Source organism: Chinchilla lanigera, unplaced genomic scaffold, assembly GCF_000276665.1.
Source record: "Chinchilla lanigera isolate Chin_1 unplaced genomic scaffold, ChiLan1.0 scaffold00003, whole genome shotgun sequence".
NCBI classification, from domain to species: Eukaryota; Metazoa; Chordata; class Mammalia; order Rodentia; family Chinchillidae; genus Chinchilla; species Chinchilla lanigera.
The window spans coordinates 8,326,809-8,350,079 of record NW_004955404.1 but is presented as its reverse complement, the minus strand read 5'-3'; the positions used below and the strand labels follow the sequence as shown (position 1 = coordinate 8,350,079).

Sequence of the window (23,271 nt, the reverse complement as noted above, 5' to 3'; positions counted from 1 at the left end):
TTTTTCCATTTGGTACTGGGAATTGAACTCAGGACCTTGTGCTTGCCAGGCAGGCACTGTGCTGCTGAGCTGTATTCCCGGTCCAGCTTCTTGGATGTCTATATTCATATCTTTCATCAGGCTTCAGAACTTTACAGCCATTATTTATTTTGGATATGTTCTTTACCCCTTTCTTTTTCTGTTTCCTTTTGGAGCTCCCACAGTGTGTACTTTTCTTCAGTATTTTTTGTTTCTGTTCATCAGACCCAATAACTTCAATTGTTCTATCATGAATTCTACGAATCCTTTCTTCTGTGTGCTCAAATAGACTCCTTCTAGTGAATTTTTATTTTTGGTTATTTTATTTTTCAGCTTGAGTTTCTTTTTTGTATCCTTTTAGGTTTTCCATCTCTTCATTGTTATTTTGAAATCAACCATACAATCATCTTCCTTTAAATTTTTTTTTTTTTTTTTTTTTTGGTTCTTTTTCTGATACCAGGGATTGAACTCACGACGTTGCGCTTGCCGGGCAGGCGCTATGCCGCTGAGCTAAATCCCAGCCTTCCATCTTTAATTCTTTGAACATCTTCAAGATAGTGCTTTTAAAATCATTGTCTAGCAAATCTGCCTCCTGCTCTTTTTCAGAGATGGTTTCTATTGTTTTTATTCCTTGTGATTTTTTTTTCTGAAAAAAGTAAACTTACAAAAGTGATCTAATAACATAGTAACTCTGGAAATGGGAAATTGATTCACCAGGGTTTGATTTTTCTTTTTGTCCTTAAATTGCTGTAGGCTGGGTCTGTGCTGGTGATTAACCTGATTTGTAAACTTAAGGGATTCTGGGTTTTTATTTTAAAGCCTACACCTTTCCTTGCATATAACGGGTGCTAACATTCTAAATCCTCTGGAAATTGCTTCAGCTAGAGGAGCAGGGGATTGCCTACAGTGGGGTGAGCGGGAAGAAATGGCTGCCCCTTTGTTTGTTGTGAGAAGCAGTTGATCTGGTTAAACCCAAATTGTAAGTTCTGTCTCTTGCGCCAGGTCCCATGTCAGTTCAGCTGTTTTAACCTTAGCTGTGTCGCTGGTCCTCTGTTCTGTGCATGGTTCAGAGGTCAGCCAAGATTTGGCTCTTAATTTATTCACAGAATTTGGATCTTCCTTTCTTTGTGACCCTCTTTTTCCTAGGCTCCTCTATCTCACTATTGATTGATGGTGACTACCCAGAACTCTTATTTTTCAAGTAAAAATGATGCTGAGGTTTCTTTTATTTGCCCTCAATCCTTTCTCTAAAAACCAGTACAGTGCATGCGTCTGTATGTGTGTGTGTGTGTGTGTGTGTACATGACTGTATTTGGGGGTTTGGGTGTGTTGCTGGTAGCAGTGAGGAGTAGAGGAGGGATAGAGCAGGAATAGGGAACAGCAGGCAAAGATTACTGAAATGGATGTGATAGGGAGCACACATGTTCAAGGGTGGCTTTTTTATAGTCCTGCTTTAGCTTCCACTTTGACGTTTCCTTCTCTCAAATTGAATGAAATTTTGCCTGTCAGACAAGATCTGTGGCAGTGGGAGATTTTATGCAGTGTGCCCACTTTGAACTTATGTGCTCACTTCTCCCCGGGAGAATCGCTGGAGTAAACCACTAGGCCCAGAGGGCAGGCTCAGGTGGCCCTTGGGGGAAAGTATGAGGACGGCCACGCTGGCCTGCAGAGGTCGCACATCTCCGTGATTCACCAGCTTTCAGTGGCAGGCAAAACTGCTAAGTAAGTCATTTGTAGGCAGTGGAATCATTCCAAGAAATGATGAAATGATGGAAAGGCATTTCTCTGTCCTCCAACTCTCTCAGATTCGCTTGACCAGTAAGGGAAATTTGGCGCGATGAGCTTTAGCTCCTGTTTACAAGTGGTTGGTCAGTTCCTTGAGGAAATTTTGTGAAGGCTGAGGAAGGCTAATCAACAGGAAAATTCTTTCTTGATTGTCGCCTTTATTACAACACTGTGCTGATACTCCCTGCTCAGCAGGGGCTGAGTTCTAGCTGGCTTGGGGTGCGACACCGGTGCATTTAGGGCCCCTTGAATGAGTAAGAGTCCTGCCACGTTTGTGTACTAGGTGTGTGCGTATACAATTTATGTTTTATAATTTATGAATAACTCAAAAATTGAATATTAGCCTTCATTTAATGTGATGAGACTTGATTCATTTAAACAGATACATGCGAAAGCTATTAAAATATGTGAGTATAGCTGTCTGAAATATTCATAGCATTTTAACAAAATGGAACCTGGATTTTGTTTATTACCACTTTAATTTATATACTTTTTTGTCTGCATAACACATTAGCACGGGTCAGAACTAAAAATTGCACAGAGTAAATGCTCGCTCTCCCTTTTGCCTTTTTTTGTCCAGCTCACAATTCTCCCGTCCTCCACTAGCTAACCAGTGTTGGTTGTCTTGTGTGCCTCTGGGAACGGGTGTGTGTGTGCATGTGTGTCTCTGTGATTATGTGTGTGTGTGTGTGTGTGTACATACATACATATATACACATGGAAAGGAGACTCTGATTTCCATTCTGGCTCCTAAGGCCAGCATTGCATTTTAATAATGTACGTGTGTGTGTTATTCTTAATCCACTTTGTGCTCTCCGGAGGCCTGGAGGTATTTTTGAGCACCACATCACCACATTATTGGATCCAGTGCTTTTTTTTTTTTTTAAACAGAATTGCATTAACATGGCTTTATTGCTTTATATAGAGGATTCCTCTTCTAGAACATGGTCTAGTTTAATATTTTACTGTTGATAATTTGAGTTGATAGATGTGGCTGCAGATTTTGTGACTGATTCTTTCACCAGCTAAGTGATTAGCTGTGGAAGTAGAATATAAGAACATGATAGAAAATAACATTCATAGTTGTTAAAATTATTTTCGTTCTCTCTTACTTTCTCCTTAAGGTAGGGAGCTAGTCTCGAAAATACATGTACAGTATTCAATATATTGGCAAATATTATTTATAGAAGTAATGGGAATTTTTAATTTTGGAAGATAATTTTGTCTTGGCAGTTTACTACCTCTGAAGTGTTTTGCTTATTTTATTCCTTTTATGTTCTAGGCAATGCAAAGAAACAAGTTTCCAAGAAAAAAACATCAGATAAAAAAGGAAGACATCAGAGAGAGTGTCCACAGTATTCTCCTCTTGAAGATATTAAACAGCGGAAAGTGTTAGACCTCAGACGATGGTAATGTTGCTTTGTCAGGTTTTTTTGGTTTTTAAAATATATGTTTTGGCAACAATCCTGCTGCTTATAAATTATATATAGAATCATTATTTTTAGTTTTAAGATTGTTTCTAGGATTTATAAATATTCAGTGTACTACAGCATTTGAAGTAGTGTTTCCCAGACTTGCCTGGCCATTTTAGTCACCTACTGTGCAGCTCCACACAATGCTTATCTAGATTTAACAATGATTAAGTTTTGATATAATTGCTTCCCTAGTGTTTCTTTGCTGAAGCATTTCCAAGTCAATAATTAACATTTATCACATTTCATATCAAATTACCTAAGTATGGATCTCTGAAACATGACTGAATCACAAACTGATGTCATACCTAGTGAAATCAGCACTTCCCTTGGTGTGTAATTCCTGGGCTAAATTCACATTTCTCAGCAGTTCTTCTGAAAATGTCTTTATGCCTGGTTGTTCAAAGTAGGGTCCAAAATGAACCACAGATATGTTTGCTGTGACCCATTCTACTTTTTAAAAAAAATTCTAGGAGATTGACTGATTTCTTTATGTACTTATTTATTTGTTTTAATTGATACAAATTGTAGAAATTGACATTGAGGCTTGAACAAATGTCTTGAATATATCTTACCTTCTGGATCTGTTTTTTTTCCCCTTTAGTTGTTTGAATTATTCATGAAACCTCACTATTTCCTGGAAGCTGGAAGTCAGATACAAAGACTTGATTAGATTCCAGTTAAACAGCTTAGTCAAAAACAGTTCTTAAAGTGATCCCACATACTTCACATTGCTGTAGACTATCTGATTATCCAACAGTAGGGAGTGATTTCTGGATTACGGTGGTAACAGCTGTATTTCACACTGACTAGTCGTTTTTTTCTCGTCTGCCACTGTTAACTGGGGAGACAGAATAGCACTGGGTCATATCCAGTTCCCCTCAACTTTTTGTTTTATAGTTTCAGTCAAAATAATTGACAATTCATGTTTAAATCTGTGTTGTAAAATGGGTATATTTAAAAATTCTATCATTCTTTCTACTTCTATTACCTAACCTTCCAATAAGAAGAGCTTTCACGTACTAACAGGAGCTATTTGGTTACTTTGCAATACAGTTTTTATGTCAAAGAAAAAATATTTAACTCATGATGTTAAATATAGCTAACTATTTCACTGTTTAAAACCATGAGGCCATAAAGCCTTGTGAGGCCACAAGATTACAAACAGGAAAGGTATGGGAGAAATGCTTTGAGGGGAAATCGCCAGGACTTCTTTTCCATGAAACCTATTATAAGAGCAGTGCTGGAATGCAAAGACCACAGGACAGAGTACAATGTTGTTGGTGAAGGTTTTCACCTACTTTACTATGACATCGTATTAACTTGAGTATAACTGCAGAGACCCTATTTCCAAACAAGGTCACACGCACAGGTCCCAGGCATTGGACATAATGTTTTAGGGGGGCACAGTTCAACCCAGAACAATGACTATGTTGTGGTAAGTTGGCCACTGTTATTTTTGGTGTCTCAGTGTCTTAATGATCCTTGTTCAGTCCATGTACTCACAAGTTATTCCTGATTTGCATATGTGTCAATATATATTAAATGCACAGATATATACATACACATGCCTATACATACAATTTTTCATTTTTTTGTAAATAATTTTTCAGATAAGACTAAAATTGTGCTTGGTGATAACAGGACTTTTGTTTTTGTTTTTCTGTTTTTTTTTCCCAGTACCGGGAATCAAACTCACGACCTTGCGCTTGCCAAGCAGGCGCTGTGCTGCTGAGCTAAATCCCCAGCCCCAGGACTTTTGTTTTTAATTTTGCCCACTCATTAGTGCCTTCAGCAGTTAGGAAAAGGTTATTTAAAAATGGACCTATTTCTTCCGTAAAGTTGAATACTGTGGTCTGCAGCCTTCAACGTTCCTCATAAAACACGACTACTATATTTGGAAAACTGTCTGGGTCACACAATGCCATGGAAGGATGTTTGTGTTTTGCTCTTAAAGTCCTTTGTGACAGTTCTGTTTGTTGGCTTCTTGCCCAGGGCTTTTGCTGAGTACAGTTGGTGATAAATAGATCTTTTTTAGTTTGGGTTGAAAAATCTTAAATCTTAATATGTGTAGACAAGGCTTTGCTTTATTTCTGCATTATTTCCAGAAGTTACAAATAATCATGTATGCAGCTCAACTAAGCATTTGGACTGAAACTTTAGTAGCTGATGTCATTATTTTTTTCCATTGGTTTGGATAACATCACTGTAGTAGTTAGCTATTCTTATTGAAATAAATGATTTGTTATTGTTATGTTTTTATGTGTTTAATAAATATAGGGATATTTAAAATAAAAAAAGAAGCCAGGTGTGGTGGAGCACACTTGTAATCCCAGCACTCAGGAGGCTGAGGCAGGAAGATCGTTGTGAACTCTACAAAGTGAGCCCAAGACCAGCCTGAACTGCATAGTGAGACCCTGTCTCAAAAAAAAAAAAAAAAAACCTAAAAAAGATTTTACATTTCTTTAAATTATCAAAGTTTTCAATATCTTAACATTTCAAGTCACCATGAGATCTCTTTTCTATAATGCATTTTTCACATTCGTTTGAGTGAAGAAAACAATCTTGTTTTCCAGGTACTGCATTAGCCGACCACAATATAAGACTTCTTGTGGCATCTCTTCATTAATTTCTTGTTGGAATTTCTTATATAGCACAATGGGAGCTGGAAGGTCAGTATGTGAGTTTACTAATATCCCTAACCTGCAGATTTGTAAGTAGTTTAATGTTGCTTTTTCTATGATGGAAGACTTTGAGAACACATTTTTCACAAATTAAAAGAAAACTTCTGCATTTTGTTGTAAGCCTGGTGGTTTAAAATATCTGCATGTATTCTTTTCAATAAAATAAAAATGAAAAATATTACTAAAATTGTTTGCCAGTCAAGTGGATTTATTAACATTAAGACAGTTTTGCGTGTGATTGGAATTATACAGTGAAAGGTAATATTTCTTTTGTAGCCTTCCGCCTATTACCCAGGAAGAGGCGTTACATATCTTGGGCTTTCAACCCCCATTTGAAGATATTAGATTTGGCCCTTTCACTGGAAATACAACGCTCATGAGGTATGAAGCCGCCACTGAGCGCCTTCGGTAGTTGGCGATGCCTTTTTCCCAGTTCATCTGTAGGTGGGTTGATAGTACCCTGTGTGTATCGATGCTGGGCCTCAGCCTCTCATAGATACACCAAACTAGTGCCATGCCGGAATTTCTCTCGCATGGGGGTAATGGCCTTCACTGTCACAGGACTCTTGCTATGAGCAAATCTTTCTTGTTATTTTCAGATGGTTTAGACAAATTAATGACCATTTCCATGTAAAAGGATGCTCTTATGTTCTGTATAAGCCCCACGGGAAGAATAAAACAGCTGGAGAAACTGGTAGGTGAATATAGAGTAGATTTATATGTGTGCATGTGCTCGTTAGAGTCTGTCTCAAAGATTGGCTGCTTTGAATCATCGGGTATTATGTTAATCCTCAACAGAGTCTGTTACTTTCGTATCTCTTTAGCTGAGGTGTAATCTCTAGGTCACTCTTCATTATATAGTTTAATATTTTTATCTCTTCTTATATCCACATGTGGAAGTTTTAGAACTTTAAAGCATGTCTAAGCCCTCTTTAATACACTGTATTATTAGGGTCCATCTTTGCGTGTGTATGTGTGTGTGTGTGTGTGTGTGTTAGTGAAAATTATTCAAAAACAGCATGGAATTTGATGTTCTGTTTCCTAAAAGGGAATGAAAGGAAAATACTTGATGCTTCACCTGCTTAATGCCTTAAAACAATAGGATAATAGAAAGTGATAAAGCTCTTTGTATGACAGTCTTGGTTATAAGAGAATATTAATGGAGTTGATCTTAGGGACTATTTTAGTTATGTACTAATTATATTGTTTGTATTATTTAACAATTTCCATTTTGAATTGTTACGATCACCTTTTCACTTTACAAATCAGAAAATTGTAAATGCGTAAGGAGTGATTAAAATATAAAGCAAATGTTTAAATTTAACAAAATTACACAGTAAAACACACATTGTCATAAATCCCTCTTTTTAAAAAATTTTCGTTTATTTGTTTGTTTATTTTAAGGCAGAGTCTCACTGGCCAGCTTGTACTGCAAGCTGACCTTGAGCTCACTATGTGGGCCAGGCTGGCCTCAAACTCATCGTGATCCTCCTACCTCAGCCTACGGAGTGCTGGGATTATAGGCGTGCACTACCACACCCAGCTCGTGAATCCTTAAAATACTCTCCATCGCTTCACACATCATTACCTCGCTGTTTTTGCCACTTTCTGAAGTAGTTGTGGAAGCCCTCGCTTGTGTGTTTCACAAGGTGTGATGAAAAAGTGTAGTGAATGCTGCTGCTGAGTGTCATCCAGTGGGAGGGTGGGCTTATAACAGCACTGCAGTGCGTCCTAGTTCATCTTATCCCCTGGAGCCAGCACTGTGTGAGTCCTTGCTCTTCCCAAAGTCATGAGAGACCAGGAAAGATCAACATTTCAGATCCATGCAGCACACGGAGGCAGCTATACAATGCACCTAAAGACACTCACCACAGGGGACTTTGAGAGCTGCTTCAGAAAGCGGCAGGAGCAATGGGATAAGTGTTCGAAGCAAGGGGGAGGAGTTTGAGGGCATTAATAGCAAGTGTCTTTTACTGTGATACATTTTTTATTTGAACACTCACTGTATTTTCTGATAGCACCTCATATTGTTAAAGAAAAAACTATTGTAGCACTTCATGAAATAGAAAGATGACTTTGTCAGTATTGTTGCAGTAAGGTATTGTACTAGGGATGAGAGATCTGACTCAACCACATACAACGAAGACAGCTGGGAATTTGTAGTTGAGGAAAAGAACCGGATGTGAGGGAGATCTGGCTGTGACATCGGTCGCCCCGTTGCTCGCCAGGGTTGATGTGGCTGATCTGGCTGGCTAGGTGGCTGTGCCCTTCCTCCCTCAATGCCCCACGTTCATCCCTCCAAAAGCTGCATGCTCCAAGAGGACAACAGACCCCGTTGGAGGAGGACCGGTCCTCGGTCCAGGGTATATGAGTAGCTATGCTCCCCTACTAGAACCTCCAAACAAGCTCTCAAGGAAAAGAGGGACGGGGTCAATGGATGTAAAATTGCTAAGAGGGGACATCACAGGTGGGAAAATTCTTGCCAAAATGATATAACAGGCTTTCTACATCAGACAGGCCACAAGCTTAGACATCAAGGGTGTGTGTGTGTGGCAGATGTGGTAATGGGTTTAATTAAAACTCACAGGGATGAAAGACTCAGTGTAAGCTGACTCAGCAGGATTCTTGCTAAAACTAGATGCAGAAGCCCAAGGTTGAGGCCTTATTGAGACGAGGGCTCAAAGTTTGGTCAAGGAGAGAGTTATCAAAAGAGGATACATCGTTTACCAAAGTCAAGGGCAGAACCTAGAGTAGGGTAGCTTTCTATTGATCTATGTCAAGTAGGTTTATGACAGTGGCAAACTTGGAGAGTCCACGTTGGTTTTTATACATACAGTACTAGTTTTGTGACCTTGAGCATGTCATTTATTGAGTCCCTGTGAAAGCCTTTTTTCTTTCTCTATTTGCCGCAACTCTATTGGACACTGTGAAGAAAAGAAGACGTTTGTCATACACTGAGCATCTTGTGTTAGGTGGAATAAGTGGAAGCTTTTTATTCTTCCTGACTGAATTCTGTGTGTTCTCATGAGATCTGTCTGTTCCTGTGGAAAAGACAATTTGAAATATGTGTTGGTATTTTTAAAAAATTTTTAAGGGGGCTGGGGATTTAGCTCAGTGGCACAGCACATGCCTGGCAAGCGCCAGGTCGTGAGTTTGATGCCTGGTACCGGAAAAAAAACCAAAAAAAAAAAAAAATTTTTTTTTTAGGAAGATCATTAGTATCGCAATGATAGGGCTATGAAAAAATTTTTAAAAAGGTATATTTTCCAGATTGCGAATTTTCTCTTCAGCTGTGTCTGGTTTGCTTTTTATACTTTCTGTTAAGTTTGAGATTAAAAAGAAATTGTTTCAATCATACTTTTTCATTCAAAATATCTATCTTGCTGACCATTTAAAAACAGGTGCAGACTGGAGGCTGGAACTGGCTTGTGGTTGGGAATTTGCCAACCTTAGATCTAGTTCATGAAGCCTAAAGACCTCAGCATGGTACTTAAGGACTGGTATTATGATACCCATCCCAGCCAGTTCCTGGTGGGTCACACTGGGCTGCTCTCTCTCTCCTCTCTTCCTCACAAAGTACAGGTCATTTTTAGCACTTGGAGCCCTGCTTAGGGACCCGCCTGCTGCATAGCTGAATGTATGGAATGTGGAATTGCTTACTTGGAAAGATTCTCAATCATCTGTTCATCTTGGTTTTAATGGGAGGGAGTATTTTTCTTTTGCTTGCCAGGCAAGATTAAATCCTTCCATCCCCTTGTTAGCACATTTGTGTGTGCATCTGTTAGGATTTCATTTCCTTGTCAGTTACTCTTGGCATACCAAATGGTTTCTTCCAGAAAAACCTGAGCGCCCTCCCTGCCTTGAGGCCAAGGCCCGGCTTCTGATCATGTATGTATCATACTGCATGGTACTTACATGCTCATTAGGAGTTAATTTAAGGAATCCTAGGTTGAGGAAATGAGGCAGGAGGAATTCGGGAGATTGGGGTTAGGAAACTTATAGAAGAGCATTTTGTTTTTCTCCATCCAAAAAGCCAGCATCCTTTCTTGGGAAGTGCTCCTTGTCCTGAAGTAGAGAAGGACCTCTCTCTTTAGCTGATCTTTTCTTCGGGCTCCTTCCCGCTCTCTCTCCCTGCACACTCTCAACCATAGTCACCTGCACTTGCTAGCCCTGCCTTCACTTTGCATCCGAACATGTGACGTCCTGCGGTCTCTGGGAACCTCTTGGTTGGTCGCTTCTCAGATTTCTAGATGTGATATTTTTCTGAAGGCCGAGGCTTACATTTAGCAATGACTTGACCATTGCCTTCCACATTACTGGTGTTCGTTATAAGGTGAGAAATGCCTCCGAATCACTTCTTAACCGCTTCATGGGACTGCTCACTGGAGTGTGGGAAAATGTATGTTTAGGAGAGCAGAAGCGATGCAGTGGTTGTCACATGTAGTGTCGGGTATGACAGGAAGCCCCTACATACGGTTCTTGGGCTTGTGTCCAAGATTGCACAATGAGTAGGGCCCTGGGAACACCGCAGCAAGACCGCTTATTTCTTTCACTTGCTTGTCTTCTGCTTGCCGACCCTAAGAGGATTTCAGTGGAGAAGTTCATGGTTTCCTGTTGTATTAATACTGGTAGCATCAGGACAGAGTGGGAGGATAGATGAAGAGGTCAGTGAAATGAAAGAAAATCAAGGGAAGCATGAACACCCAGATACACTAGAATACGAAAGAATATAGGATATCCATGAAACTCTCGGTATAGAGAAAACATCAACTATATAAGTTTAGCGAAATTCTTGAAGTAAGAAAATAAAGCTGGGTATGTTGACACATGCCTGTAATCCCAGGACTCAGGGAGGCTGAGGCAGAAGGATCACAGGTTTGATTGAATCCAGCCTGGGTAACTTAGTGACTTATCAAATCATTTTCAAACTTAAAAATTAAAGAAGAGCTAGGAATGTAGCTCATTGTGAGGACCCAGGGTTCAGTCTCCACTACCACAAAAAAAAGATGGAAATATAAGTTTTATTAATAGAATTCAATAAAATAGTAAGAGAGCTCTGGAGAGAGTTAAACCACTATTAGGAATTTAGGAACAACTTGGGAACCACTACTTTGGAATTTGGAAAGATTCTTGACCAAATGTCCTGCACAACTTTAAGGTTTTATATTATTATATAATAATATATTATACATTTTTATATTAATACATATTATAGAATATATTATATATTATTATATATTCTATATATGAATTATATTACAGATTCTTGTTTATAGATCTTTTGAAGATCTGTACTTTATTTGCTTTCTTTTCCAATAGTCTGGAACCTTCCCGATTCTTCAGGAGTTACTTAAATAGCGTAATGATTTGACATACGTGCTACCCAGTTGCCTCAGTCATACAGGATGTGTTAGGGTGTGTGGCGCTGGGTCCCACTGACCCCTTCACGTTTATATTGGAACTTCCAGCACACATTGAATGTTTTTTTCATGTAAGGAGTGGGATAAATTATCTAGTTCTCTTGCTTGGCAAGGGTATGATGATGGTTTCTGTAAATTACCTCAAATAAGTTTTAGTAATATGTTTTTTCCAGTTGTAATATCTAGTTGTGCCGGGCGTGATGGTGCACTCCTTTAATCTCAGTACTCAGGAGGCTGAGGCAGGAGGCTCACTGCAAGTTTGAGGCCAGCCTGAGCTACATAGCAAGACCTTGTCTCTAATTAATTAATTAATTAATATCTAGTTACATTTTAATTTCAGAATACTTGAACTCCTGCTATCTTTCTATCTGTATTTCCTGAAGGGTTATTAATTTGCTCACTACACCCTAACTCTGTGGTCTTCTTCTCTATCAGTGCTCTCCACCTTGGAAGCATTTCCTGGCCTCTGCAGGGAATGTAGATGCCTCTTAAATTGTAAAGCACTAAATATTTATCTGTCATTTGGCACCTGATAAATTCCATTTTACATGTTGTCATTTGAATGTGAGTGCCCAGCCCCGTGCCCAGGGGGACCACACCAAATAGCCCTTGGGTGCCATGCATGGTGCTCATGAGCTCACACATGGAAACGAGCATGTTTTCTCTCCGTGTGGAAGGGAGAAAGACTTGCAGAGACAGAATTTCTTCATTTGGCTCTTGGATGTCCAATAAACTCAGCTCCCTTATGGAATAAGAAACAAAGTCTAGGGATTTTGATAAAATTTAACTGAAAGCTGGCTGCTATGTTTTTTACGGTGGAAGTGGATGCTAGAAAGTGACAAGATTAGCTACCCATTTGGGTCATTTGAAATTATTAGCCATCAGCACTGTGCCAGGGAAGTCCAGATTCACTCTTTTATCAGCTAGCTTGGAGATTGTACTTACATTTAGACATGTAATTTTTTGTTCTTCTAGTAGGCGTTACAGTTCACTACTTTCGCTTAACAGAGAACACCAAGCCTTGCCTCACCCCTGCTAATTCCCACATCCCCTCCCGTGACCACAGCTACCAGCAAACGGCAGCACCTCAGCATATAGCAGGTGCACAGGGCATTAGTATTGTTTCCCTCGTGCGCTGGTCCCTTCACTTCCTGTTCATCACAGTGCCAGGTAAGACGTGGAATGCCAGGTCACACCTTTCCTCCTTAGGAGCTGTCTAATGCTCGTCTTCTCTCAACCGTGCAGCAGGCTAACTTCCTTTCCCTTTCACGCCACTGTGAAGATCATGGCTCTGCGACTGGTTGTGGTTGCCTTGTCACTTAAATTTCTGATTTCTTAGATATATTCTGGAATAGACTGAACTTTGTTCTGAAGTTAACTTCCACCAGTCACCCATTTATATGTCCCCTCATAAGCAAAATCACTTTCTCACATGATTACCTTAACGAATTAAATGTTGTATTTACTGTCTTTTATTTCAGAGGGTGATCTTTTTGTGACTTTGTCCTGAAATTGTGGGGGTGCCCTACGGTAGGCTTCTCTCTACTATTGTACCCTGTGTTCTAAATTAGGTGGTTTGCTGTTCCCCGACCGCATCCTTCCGTATTGCGTCCTTCCGTCTGTGGTTTTGCATCCTCCTCCCAGCCTTTCCTCTGTCTGGCTTGTTGAAATCCCACCACTTCGTTAAGCTCCATCTTGAATGCTCCCCCTTCTTGGTTCCTCAGACCCGACGTGCACTTCCTCCTTTGAATTCTGTCCCCCTTCTGTGGCACTGTCCTATTCCACCTTCTGGTACAGTCATTTGTTTCATCTTCCCCGCTAGAACTCGTCTTTTGCTCTCTTGCTGTATCTGACATCATTACTAGGTGCTCATGAATTGAGTTACACAAAATTTTCCTCGAGTAGGAGAGCACTGGCTCTCAAAATGTGGTCTGTGGACCACACTGGCATCAGCTGGTAACTTGTCAGAAATGTGAATTCTTGGTTCCCTGCCCTAAACCTACTAGGTCAGCCACACTGTGGGGGAGGAGTACTGACAGTTTTTCATTTCACAAACCTTTGTTTGCAACTTTAGGAATCTTCCGAAAGATGGTATCCAACCTCTTTACCAAGAGTGTGGGTTTCCACCGGTAGGATAAACAGTGCTTTTCAAATTGTGCTTAGCTAGATATTGCGGCTTCTGTGGGCCTCAGGGGCCAGCAGGGGTGAGGGTGGGCACTTGGATTCCTCACTTGCCTTTTGGCCTCAGCAGCTCTGCTTTGATCCTTTTTGTGGACTAGACTGCTGTGTCAGTTTTCTTTGGCAGAAGGAGGTGCATGTCAAGCTTGAAAATTACTGATCCAAATTAGCGCAAACCTCTGGCCATGAGGCAGGGGCCTAAATTGTAAATAAAATTTTATCAAAACACAGCCATACCTGACTTATAGGCCTACAATATCTACCTTGTGGCCCTTTAAAAATAAGTTTGCTGACCTCTAATCTAGGCCAAGAAGATGATGTTATATAGTGTACCTTGAAGTAAGGAAAAAAATCCCTGAGTATTTTAAGCCCATATACAGTATAATATGTATTATCATAAATCCTACAGATCAATATTGCATCTATCATATATGGCAGTAAACCCATGAAGGTTATTCCACAGAAGAAAAATTACCTAAATCTCGTAGAAAAAGAAGTGGTAAAAGGATATTTGTAGCAGACAGATACTGTGAATATTAATGAGAATTATCTCATTTGCCTCTGAAAATATTCTAGGACACTAAAGTAATTACTATTCATAGTCACATTAAAGAAGTTTTGAATTACATTTGATTTAGGAAAGGAAGAAAGTGTGAAATACAAAAAAATTTGTATTGAAAAATTATGATGGGAATTTTTGTTTTCTTTTGTTTTTTGAGACAGAGTCTCACTCCATAGCTCAGGTTTGCTTTGAAATTGCTATGTAGCCCCAGGCTGGCCTCAAACCCGATGTCATCCTTACTCCACTTCCCCAATGCTGGGCTTGTAGGTGTGCACGACCCTGCCCAGCCATGCTCAAAGTTCTTTTAATGAAAATTTCAGGGCTAAGGAGATAGGTCAGTGGTAGAGCGCTTGCCAGATATGCATGAGGCCCTGGATTTGATCCCCAGCATCACAACAAACAAACAAATAAACAGAAAAGATTCACTTAGCAAGACCCCGTCTCAAAATTTAAAAAGTGAAAAGGACGGTAGCTGTAGCTCAGAGGTACAGTTCTCCTTTGTTCAATCTCAGTGCCATAAAAATGTTTTACAAAAAATTTTTCTGTATCAATTATGTATATAAGCATCTTTTGTAATTATTGCATTTGTGAGGAGTCTAAACTCCACATTTATATTTGTTCATTATCTTTGGACCTACCTACAATCCAGTTCAATTGTGGTGATGAGATATTAATGCCTTTTAAAACTGTAATTCTTAAAATATTCCATTTAGAGTTGCCCACGGGTGCCAGTTTTCAGGCTGTCAGGAATACAGCCAAAAACTACAGAAAGACTTAGCCGTTATCATTATGAAGTAGAGATTTTAGTGGAAAGGATCTGACTGTTCAGGGCACGCAGGTGGCAGACCGCGAAGTAAGCAGCTATGCAGAAGGTCTAGCTGCAACTCTGGAGAAAGAGTTTAAGCCAGGAACGTTATTATCAGCATGGGCAAAATCAATTGTGTGTGGCTGGGGGGACCTGTCTCTTGGACAGCCATGGCTGTTCTTAGTGGTCCTTTGCTCTTTCAGGGCCAGGAAGTCAATCATTGTAACTGTAATTTGCAAGCTTTTATCTACGACTTTTAGGATTTCTTATTTTAATGGGCCGCTTGTTAATGAATAATTTAATTTCTTCCAGGAATGCAAGTTAATGAAACCTCAGTTAATGGCTTTGAATACTGATTGCTAGTACAAACTTGTTTCTTATGGTAATCCTTTTGAAATTACTTGACAACTATTTTAGCTGTGGGAAATGGACAAGGAAGAACGGTTTACGGAGGTTGTAGTACTCCAGCCTGGGTCTGTAGAGATGTTCTTACCACTTTGTGAGCCGCTTTTTGGTCTACGTCACAGTTGTTAGAAAGTGTGTGTTAGCGGGGGAAGTTGCCATTTTTGAAGCTTATTTATAGCTCTTTAAATTTATACATATATATCAGTGGTCTTTAAATTGGGTTGTAATACCCTGTACATATTATACTTTGTTTTGATCTAACTTAAAGTTCTTACTTTTTGTATATCTTTCACAAAGACTTACTGGCATGTAGCATGTTAACACAGCTTACAAACAAGGGCCTAGGGGCTGGGGATTTAGCTCAGCAGCAAAGCGCCTGCCTGGCAAGTGCAAGGTCGTGAGTTCGGTTCCTGGTACCGGAGAAAAACAAACAAGGGCCTGTGTTGAGATGCTTATTCAGGACTTTTAATGACAGATGTGCACACTCAAAAAAGATTCAGACTAGTGCTATAAACACAAGATATTAGGTTTTATGTATAATAATTAAATTTTTATAGACAGCTTTGTGTATTACTAGAACATTTTGGTAAACATGGACATATTTAGGTTTTTTTTTGCTGTTTAATCTGATTTGTCTGAAGGGTAGAGCTGAAAATAAATTCATTAATATTTTTTGTACGGATCAATGGCTTCCTGTTTTCCCCCAGCGGTGCCGGTGTGTCTCAAGTAACGTCTTTTCTGTCTTCCGGTCCCTAACTAGTTCCCTGTGTGAAACATGGCCAGCGCTTTATGGGCCCTCTGTTTGTTTGGTTTTGTCTTTTGAAGCTTCCGGAGCCTTGTCCAAGTTAACACGTGGATTGAAAGATGAATCGCTGGCTTATATCTATCATTGCCAGAATCATTATTTCTGCCCAATAGGCTTTGAAGCAACCCCAGTTAAAGCTAATAAAGCATTCAGGTAAGCATCTGTGTATTTTATGTGGGTACTCTGCCAGGAAAATGTGCAGTAGAAAGAATATTAAAAATGCTTGAAATCTCCTGGAAACTGGAAAGCTTGATAATCTACTTTCCTTACATCAAACTATGCTTTAAACATTATCGCTTACTCTTTTGCAGAACTGCATTTTGTTCATTGTGCTTTAACAAATAATCCACTTACAAAGTACTGTTGAGTCATGATGTACGACAAAGCCATTTAAAGAATCTCTTTTATGTCTGTTATAAAACAGTTGCGAAGGACTTTACATGCTGTAAGTCAGGGTCCCCATGCAGGGTCTCACATGAACAGTGTGTCAAGGAGATTGCCACAGCTGAGTAAATAAAAAGCATCTTCTCTTTTTGGGGTGAAAAATATGGAACTTATCAGGGCTCCCACTTTGTCCTGATTTTAAGGGGGCTCAGAGCCAATTTTTATTCCTAATGTTGGGAACTATATCACTTTCACGTTATTTTTCTTTTTTTGTTTAACCCAGTTTCTGTTTTATGAACTACGTATCAGTACATACATGCAGACTGATCTTTTTAAAAGAGACAGTTCCAAAAAGAAAACCTAACACTTGGAATACTTTCTTCTTCCTTGGCAAGCTTTTTCTTTTTGTGATGGTTTGAGCAAATGCCAGGATGGTTAAAAGTACAATGAGAGTGGGGTTGGGGATTTAGCTCAGGGGCACAGCACCTGCCTGGCAAGTGCAAGGTTGTGAGTTCGATTGCCCGTACCGGAAAAAAACCAAAACCAAAAAAAAAAAAAAAGAGTACAATGAGAAATGTTCTAGTTAAGAGTGGGTGGAAACAAAAGCCACGAATACTTTGTTACTGTCAGGCAAGGCCGTCTCACCCTGCTGAGGTTCTGGTTTGGTCACACATGCATTGGTGGGGTTATTGAGAAGAGGAAGGAACAGGTCAGTGGTCAGTACTGCCTCTTCAGGGGAGGCCGAAGTCCAGTTGGAAGAACATGGCTTGGTCAGATAGGGTGAATTCTCTGCGTCTGGAGGCCACGGGTTCTTCGAGTGCCACTCAGTTTCCCGGGAGGGTGAGGAGAGGTTTCCTGAGAGGGGAAGGAGCAAGCTGGGAGAAGCAGCAAGCTAGCTACTGTAGATTTGTGAAGGAGGAGAAGAGGGAAACTACTTGGTCTCTCCAAATTCTGAAGTGCTTTGTCCATTTCTCTGGAGGTGGAACTTCAAGTGAGGTACATTATTGATACTTTTAGCTTCTCATCCTGGGGCCTAGCCTTATTTCGGGCATCAATCAAACATAAACATAATTATACTTCTATTTTGTTCCTTAGAGTTCCTCACCAATGCTTATGCCTAAGAAGCACCTGAGATTTAAAAAAAAAAATGCAAATCCGAGGCTCATTCTTGACCTATTTAAGACTTCCTGAGATGGGACTAGGGCATCAGTGTTTGGAAGTTCCATCAGAGCAGTCCTGTCTTAGGGTTGTAGTTTTTGGATACCTTTTGAAAGTTCTTGGATATACAGTGAAAAATAGAAGAGTAGCTTAAGAGTGTTGGTAGCATCTAGGATTTTTATGTCTTGTACGTGAGGATCTCTGGGGTGGTATATAAAAACTTTTTTAGCCATAGCTTTCGAATAAGGAATTCAGGCTTACATTAATTTACGGGTCTCTTTAATGACCTCGAGAAGTTTGCCCAACCCTAAAGTCTAGTGTCTGTTCTAGAATAAATGTCAGATGTTAGTATGTCTTTTAGTAATATATAGTTGGGGCAGTATACTCAAGGGAGTAAGTGACCTTTACATTTACTGTGAATGTATTTTCTATTTAGTAGGGGTCCTCTCTCACCACAGGAAGTAGAGTATTGGATCTTAATTGGAGAATCAAGTAGGAAGCATCCTGCCATTCACTGTAAAAAGTACGTTAACTTTCCTTTTCTTTCTTTCATTGACGTAAGATTTAGATGCAGTGAAATGCACAGATCTTGACCAGTGTCAATAAATACATGTATCTGTGTAGTCATTACCCCATTCAAGATTACCACAGAAAGCACAGAGCACCCTCATTCTCTGTTCCTACCCATCCCCGTAGGCAACCTGTGTTCTGATTTTTTGTCATCATAGATTTGCTTTGCTTGTTCTTGAGTTCCACGTAAATAAAATTATATTAAAAAGCTTTGTGTCTATTGTTTCATTGAAGTAATACAGCTAGGACTTTGCTTTCCCATTAAAATTTCAGAAATTTGCCAATATCTGCTAAAAATCTGTTGAAATTTTCACTAAAATAGAATCCATGAGATTCATAGTTTAGTTTGGGGAGAACTGACATTATAACAATATGGAATCTCTGAATCTATGGACACAGACCGTATCTCCACTTTTTTTTTTTTTTTGGTTTTTTTCCGGTACCAGGAACCGAACTCACGACCTTGCGCTTGCCAGGCAGGCGCTTTGCCGCTGAGCTAAATCCCCAGCCCCGTATCTCCACTTAATTAGAACTTTCATTTCTCTTAGCACTGCTTTGTGGTTTTCAATATAGAGTCATAAATATCTTTTATTAATTTTTCCTGTGTGTTATATTTTTGGTGCTACTGTGAATTTACTTTTTTTAAACTTTAATTGTCCACTTCTTGCTGTATAAAAAAGCCAACTCATTTTTCTATATAAACTTTACATCTTTACCAAATTGACTTATCAATTTAATACTTGTTTTGTAATAGTCTCGGATTTCTGTACAATCAATATATTGATGGAGATATGTTGACTTTTAATTCTTTTACAAATTTAGTTAGCCATCATGGTGCGTGTCATTAGTTCCAGCTACCTAGGAGGTTGAGGCAGTAGGACTGGTTAAAGCCAGCAGTTAAAGGCCAGCCTGGCTAACAAAGCAAGAGCCCATCCCAAATAATCTACTTGATTATAATTAAGTAGAAAATATGGCATGCTGCTGCTTGAGCCTGCAGGATGTTATCAAATATATGGACATGTATTTATTTTATAGGAAAAGTAACCAATTGTAAACAGAGGAACTTGACAATAGCTGGATAGACACAACTGTCATAAAACAAGTTTTTAAGGCTTAGTGGATGAAACAATGCTGAGATAAGAGAATTATCTCCAATTACCACTTGATAAAATGGTAGCAACTTGCTCTTTTGAAAAGTTCCATTACACTAGTACTATGAACCTAAAGAAAATTGTGCTGTATCTTCTTCTTAACTATAGATGGGCAGATATTGTTACTGATTTAAACACTCAAAACCCAGAATACCTAGATATCCGGCACTTAGAGAGAGGACTGCAGTTTCGAAAAACAAAGAAGGTAAGAACACCATTCTGTTTGAAGGCATTTCCTACAAGACCAAAATGCAGTATTTTACTCAGTACTCTTTAGGTTGTAAATTACAGAAACCTAATTTAAACTATTTGAAACAGACAAGTGAAACTTATTATAAGAACGTAGAGCCATTCAGAACTCAAGGAAAGTAGCCTGGAGTTGGAATGGTTTGGTACCTACTACTGGAATAATACCAGAAGTCAAGAAGCTAGTAATCTCTCTTACTCTTATAGAGGCTACATGTTGTTCTTAGCTCTTCTTTTATCTGGTTTTTGCTTTCTTTTTTTTTTTTTTTGGTATTGGGAATTGAACTCAGGACCTTGCACTTGCCAGGCAGGCACTGTACCACTGAGCTAAATCCCCAGCCCTATCTTGAGGATTATGATCCTTAAACTTACGATTTCCTTTCAGATGAACAGACTGAGACTGATCTGTCTTGATTCAGTTTCACAATCTTAATCCAAGTAGGGCCAAATTAATGGTGGCCATGTGTACAGATAAGTCTGTAGGGGGAAACTTGCAGAGAAAAGTAGATAAGTGGTAGGCACAAAGTAGATGTCTGATTCATACAATTGTATTAATGTAAGAATATGATTTTTTTTGGTACCAGGAATCAAACTCAGGACCTTGCGCTTGCAAGGCAGTTGCTTGTACTGCTGAGCTATATCGCCGGCCCACTAACGTAAGAATATGAAAAGAATAGAGGAAGAATGATCTTGCTGTTTGAACTAGGCAGATGCAGTAGTGAGAGTGTATGTTGAAAATGGGTTGTAGAGAGGCATATATGGAAGACAGAAGTGCTTTGGTATTCTTACCTTCTTTGTTATATTTTGTAGAAATTTTCAGGAAAGATGTATAGGATAGTGAGCTCTGATAATGTCTAAACAGAGAAGTACTGCTTTCAGGCATGTAAAAGAGCATTAAAACAAGGGAATTCTGTTAGCTTTCCATGGGTATGGCAAAATACCTGATGCAAATAAATATGAAAGGAGGAAATATTTATTTTGGCTCATGGTTTCCGGGCTTTCTGTCCATGGTCAGCAGGTTCCATTGCTGTGGGCTTGTGGGAAGGCAGAGTGTCGTGCTGGCAGGGCAGAACATCATGGCAGAAGGGCATGACAGAGGAAAGCTGCTCACCTCATGGCAGTCAGGAAGCAGAGAAAGAAAAGTCCAAGAAGAAGGGCTAGGGACAAAATACAGTCCTCAAGGTCATGGCCCCATGATTTAACTCCCTTTGACTAAACTCTACCACATAAGTTTCCATTACCTCCCAGTAATACCATCACATGATGATTTTGTCAATAAATTAAAGCATTGATGAAGTTAGACCCTGCATGATCCAGTCACCTCCTGAAAGCCCCACCTCTGAACATAATATAGACTTTGGAGGGATATTATAATCAAAGCCATAATAGGAGTCCATAGGGACCCACAAATTTATACACATTTCTTTTATTTTCTTCACCTAATTCTTGTTTTCTTGTTAGGTTGGGGGAAATTTGCACTGCATTATAGCATTCCAGAGACTTAACTGGCAAAGATTTGGCCTTTGGAACTTTCCATTTGGAACCATTAGACACGAATCCCAAGCTCCAACACATGCGCAAGGAATTGCCAAATCTGAGAGTGAAGAAAATATCTCCAAGAAGCAGCATGGGCGTCTGGGCCGGTCCTTCAGTGCAAGTTTCCATCAGGACTCAGCTTGGAAAAAGATGTCTAGTATCCACGAGAGAAGGAACAGTGGCTACCAGGGCTACGGTGATTATGATGGGAATGACTGAATATGGCTGGGTACTGACAACTGGGGTTATCCATGCAGTGATTATGTACAGGACTACATTATGACAGTAGAAGATTTTACTGAGTCTACATTAATAGGAATGGATTTTGTGGTAAAAAAGCATAACCTTGTAGTTTGCTAGTAAATAAGCTTATATATGATTATGATGAGTGATTTCAGATATATAAGCAGATAAGCACAGATTATTGCCCTTTTAAAATGAAGAGTATATAAGCAATCTGGACAAAACATTTCATCAAATCAGATAAAATTACAGCTGCTTCTAAACAAAAACACAGATTCATTTAGCACCATCTAGATTTGAAATACTTAAGCATGAAGTGATTTCTCATGACTTAATCCCTAGACATTTGGTACAGATAGTTGTATTCCTAAGATCAAGATGTAAAGCACCATTTGCTCTTAAAAAAATGGGGGCTGTCAATTCCTAGTTTTTGATCATGGTTAAATCTCATTTTAAATTATTTTGTGAGTCTAGTAGTTCTTTCATTTATAGTATCTTACTTGCCTCATATATTTCCTGACTGTTGCAGGATTCTCAATAAAGAGGCAAAAGAGAAAAGACTCAAGAGAATGATTTTTTTCTATTGGTGCAAATGGGTAACAGCTCATTGGTTCAGATATTTTTGACATTGTAAACTTGGTATGTTAAGAGTGAATATTGACAAGAACCATTGGTCTTGAAAGACTTGTGTAAGGTTGAAATAGGAATAGAGTGAAAAAGCAAGTTTTCCATACTCATCCTTATTCCATGCCGTGAGATCTTCTGATTGGTCCCTTCACTGGAGTCCTATGCTAACAACAACATTGAAGATGCATCACGAATGCCCAGGTTACTCAGAGGGCAACTATCCGTATTACAAATGCTGAGCAGTTTCCTTTTTTGAATCATATAGATAATTAGTTTGAAGTGAGTGTTAACTATTTCAGAAGTGTGGATTTCATATACTTGAGCTCCTCTCTAGCTGCTGTCAGTTTTTCTGCTGCCAACCTGTTACTCACAAACAACTTGGATCTCTTGTTCTTTCATTTCAGGGCCTTGTTCTAGGACTCAAATCAGTAACTTGGTAACTACAAGGTGCTGAAAATGTTGGTAACCATATTGCAATACACCTCGAAGAGAGGATTCAGATTTTTATTTTTAAAATGTGTTCCTTTTTTTCTCTTGAATTTTATATCCATTTATCCACTCATGTCTAGCCTACAGAAAGGGGTATATATTATGAAATGGTCATTTTTCTGAAGAGAATATTTTGCTTGAAATGCAAATGACTGAAAGAGATTTGTAGGTGGTTGATTTTGTTACTTCATACTGGAACTTTTAAAAAGTTTTCATCAAATAAAGTTTTGTTTTCTACTTTTAATGATGTGGGTGTTAATGTGCATTTGTTTTAGGTGGGGAGTAACTTTATAACTTTGGAGTATATAATTTTCAATTCTGCCTTTGTAGGAACCAGCCTACAAGTTTATCCCCGATCGAGGGGTGGGGGGTAGGTGAACAAGAACAAAGGATAAAAGGGGCACAGAATTAATGTAGAATGTGGAGTCAGGGAGCTTCTTGTCTCTAGTGGACAAAAGACCTCTGAGCATCTGGCCCACCTCTCTATTTATTTATTTAGACGTGAGAGCAAGCAATTAGGGTATCAGAAGATTCATCTGCCTCTTGTTATCTATAGTATATGACCAGGTAAACAACAGAATCTCAGCTGTGTTGACTCTTTCCTGGACTTGCAATGTGCCAGCATGCCTACATGCTATTTTTCTCCTTTGTGCTCACGGAGAAGGTCAGTTAGGCCTTGATCCTCATTACTTGGTCTCCTACATCTCTCCCTTTTTGTCTTTGTAATAATAGC

General features: G+C 39.2%; 1 protein-coding gene across 3 annotated transcripts in view; it reads left to right on the top strand.

The window, feature by feature from the left end:
• Bivm (basic, immunoglobulin-like variable motif containing) overlaps positions 1-22,785 on the top strand; it is a 31,159-nt gene extending 8,374 nt beyond the window's left edge. For 2 of the 3 annotated variants that reach the window (XM_005374026.2, XM_013515915.1), the window contains exons 3-10: positions 3,086-3,212; positions 5,852-5,947; positions 6,236-6,340; positions 6,559-6,653; positions 16,155-16,287; positions 18,113-18,199; positions 19,506-19,602; positions 21,105-22,785. In XM_005374026.2, the coding sequence (XP_005374083.1) occupies positions 3,086-3,212; positions 5,852-5,947; positions 6,236-6,340; positions 6,559-6,653; positions 16,155-16,287; positions 18,113-18,199; positions 19,506-19,602; positions 21,105-21,398 (1,034 nt within the window). In that variant the 3' untranslated portion in view covers positions 21,399-22,785. The remainder of the gene's footprint in view (positions 1-3,085; positions 3,213-5,851; positions 5,948-6,235; positions 6,341-6,558; positions 6,654-16,154; positions 16,288-18,112; positions 18,200-19,505; positions 19,603-21,104) is intronic. The other variant, XM_005374027.2, reaches the window with a different exon arrangement.
• The last annotated feature ends 486 nt before the right edge of the window (positions 22,786-23,271 follow it).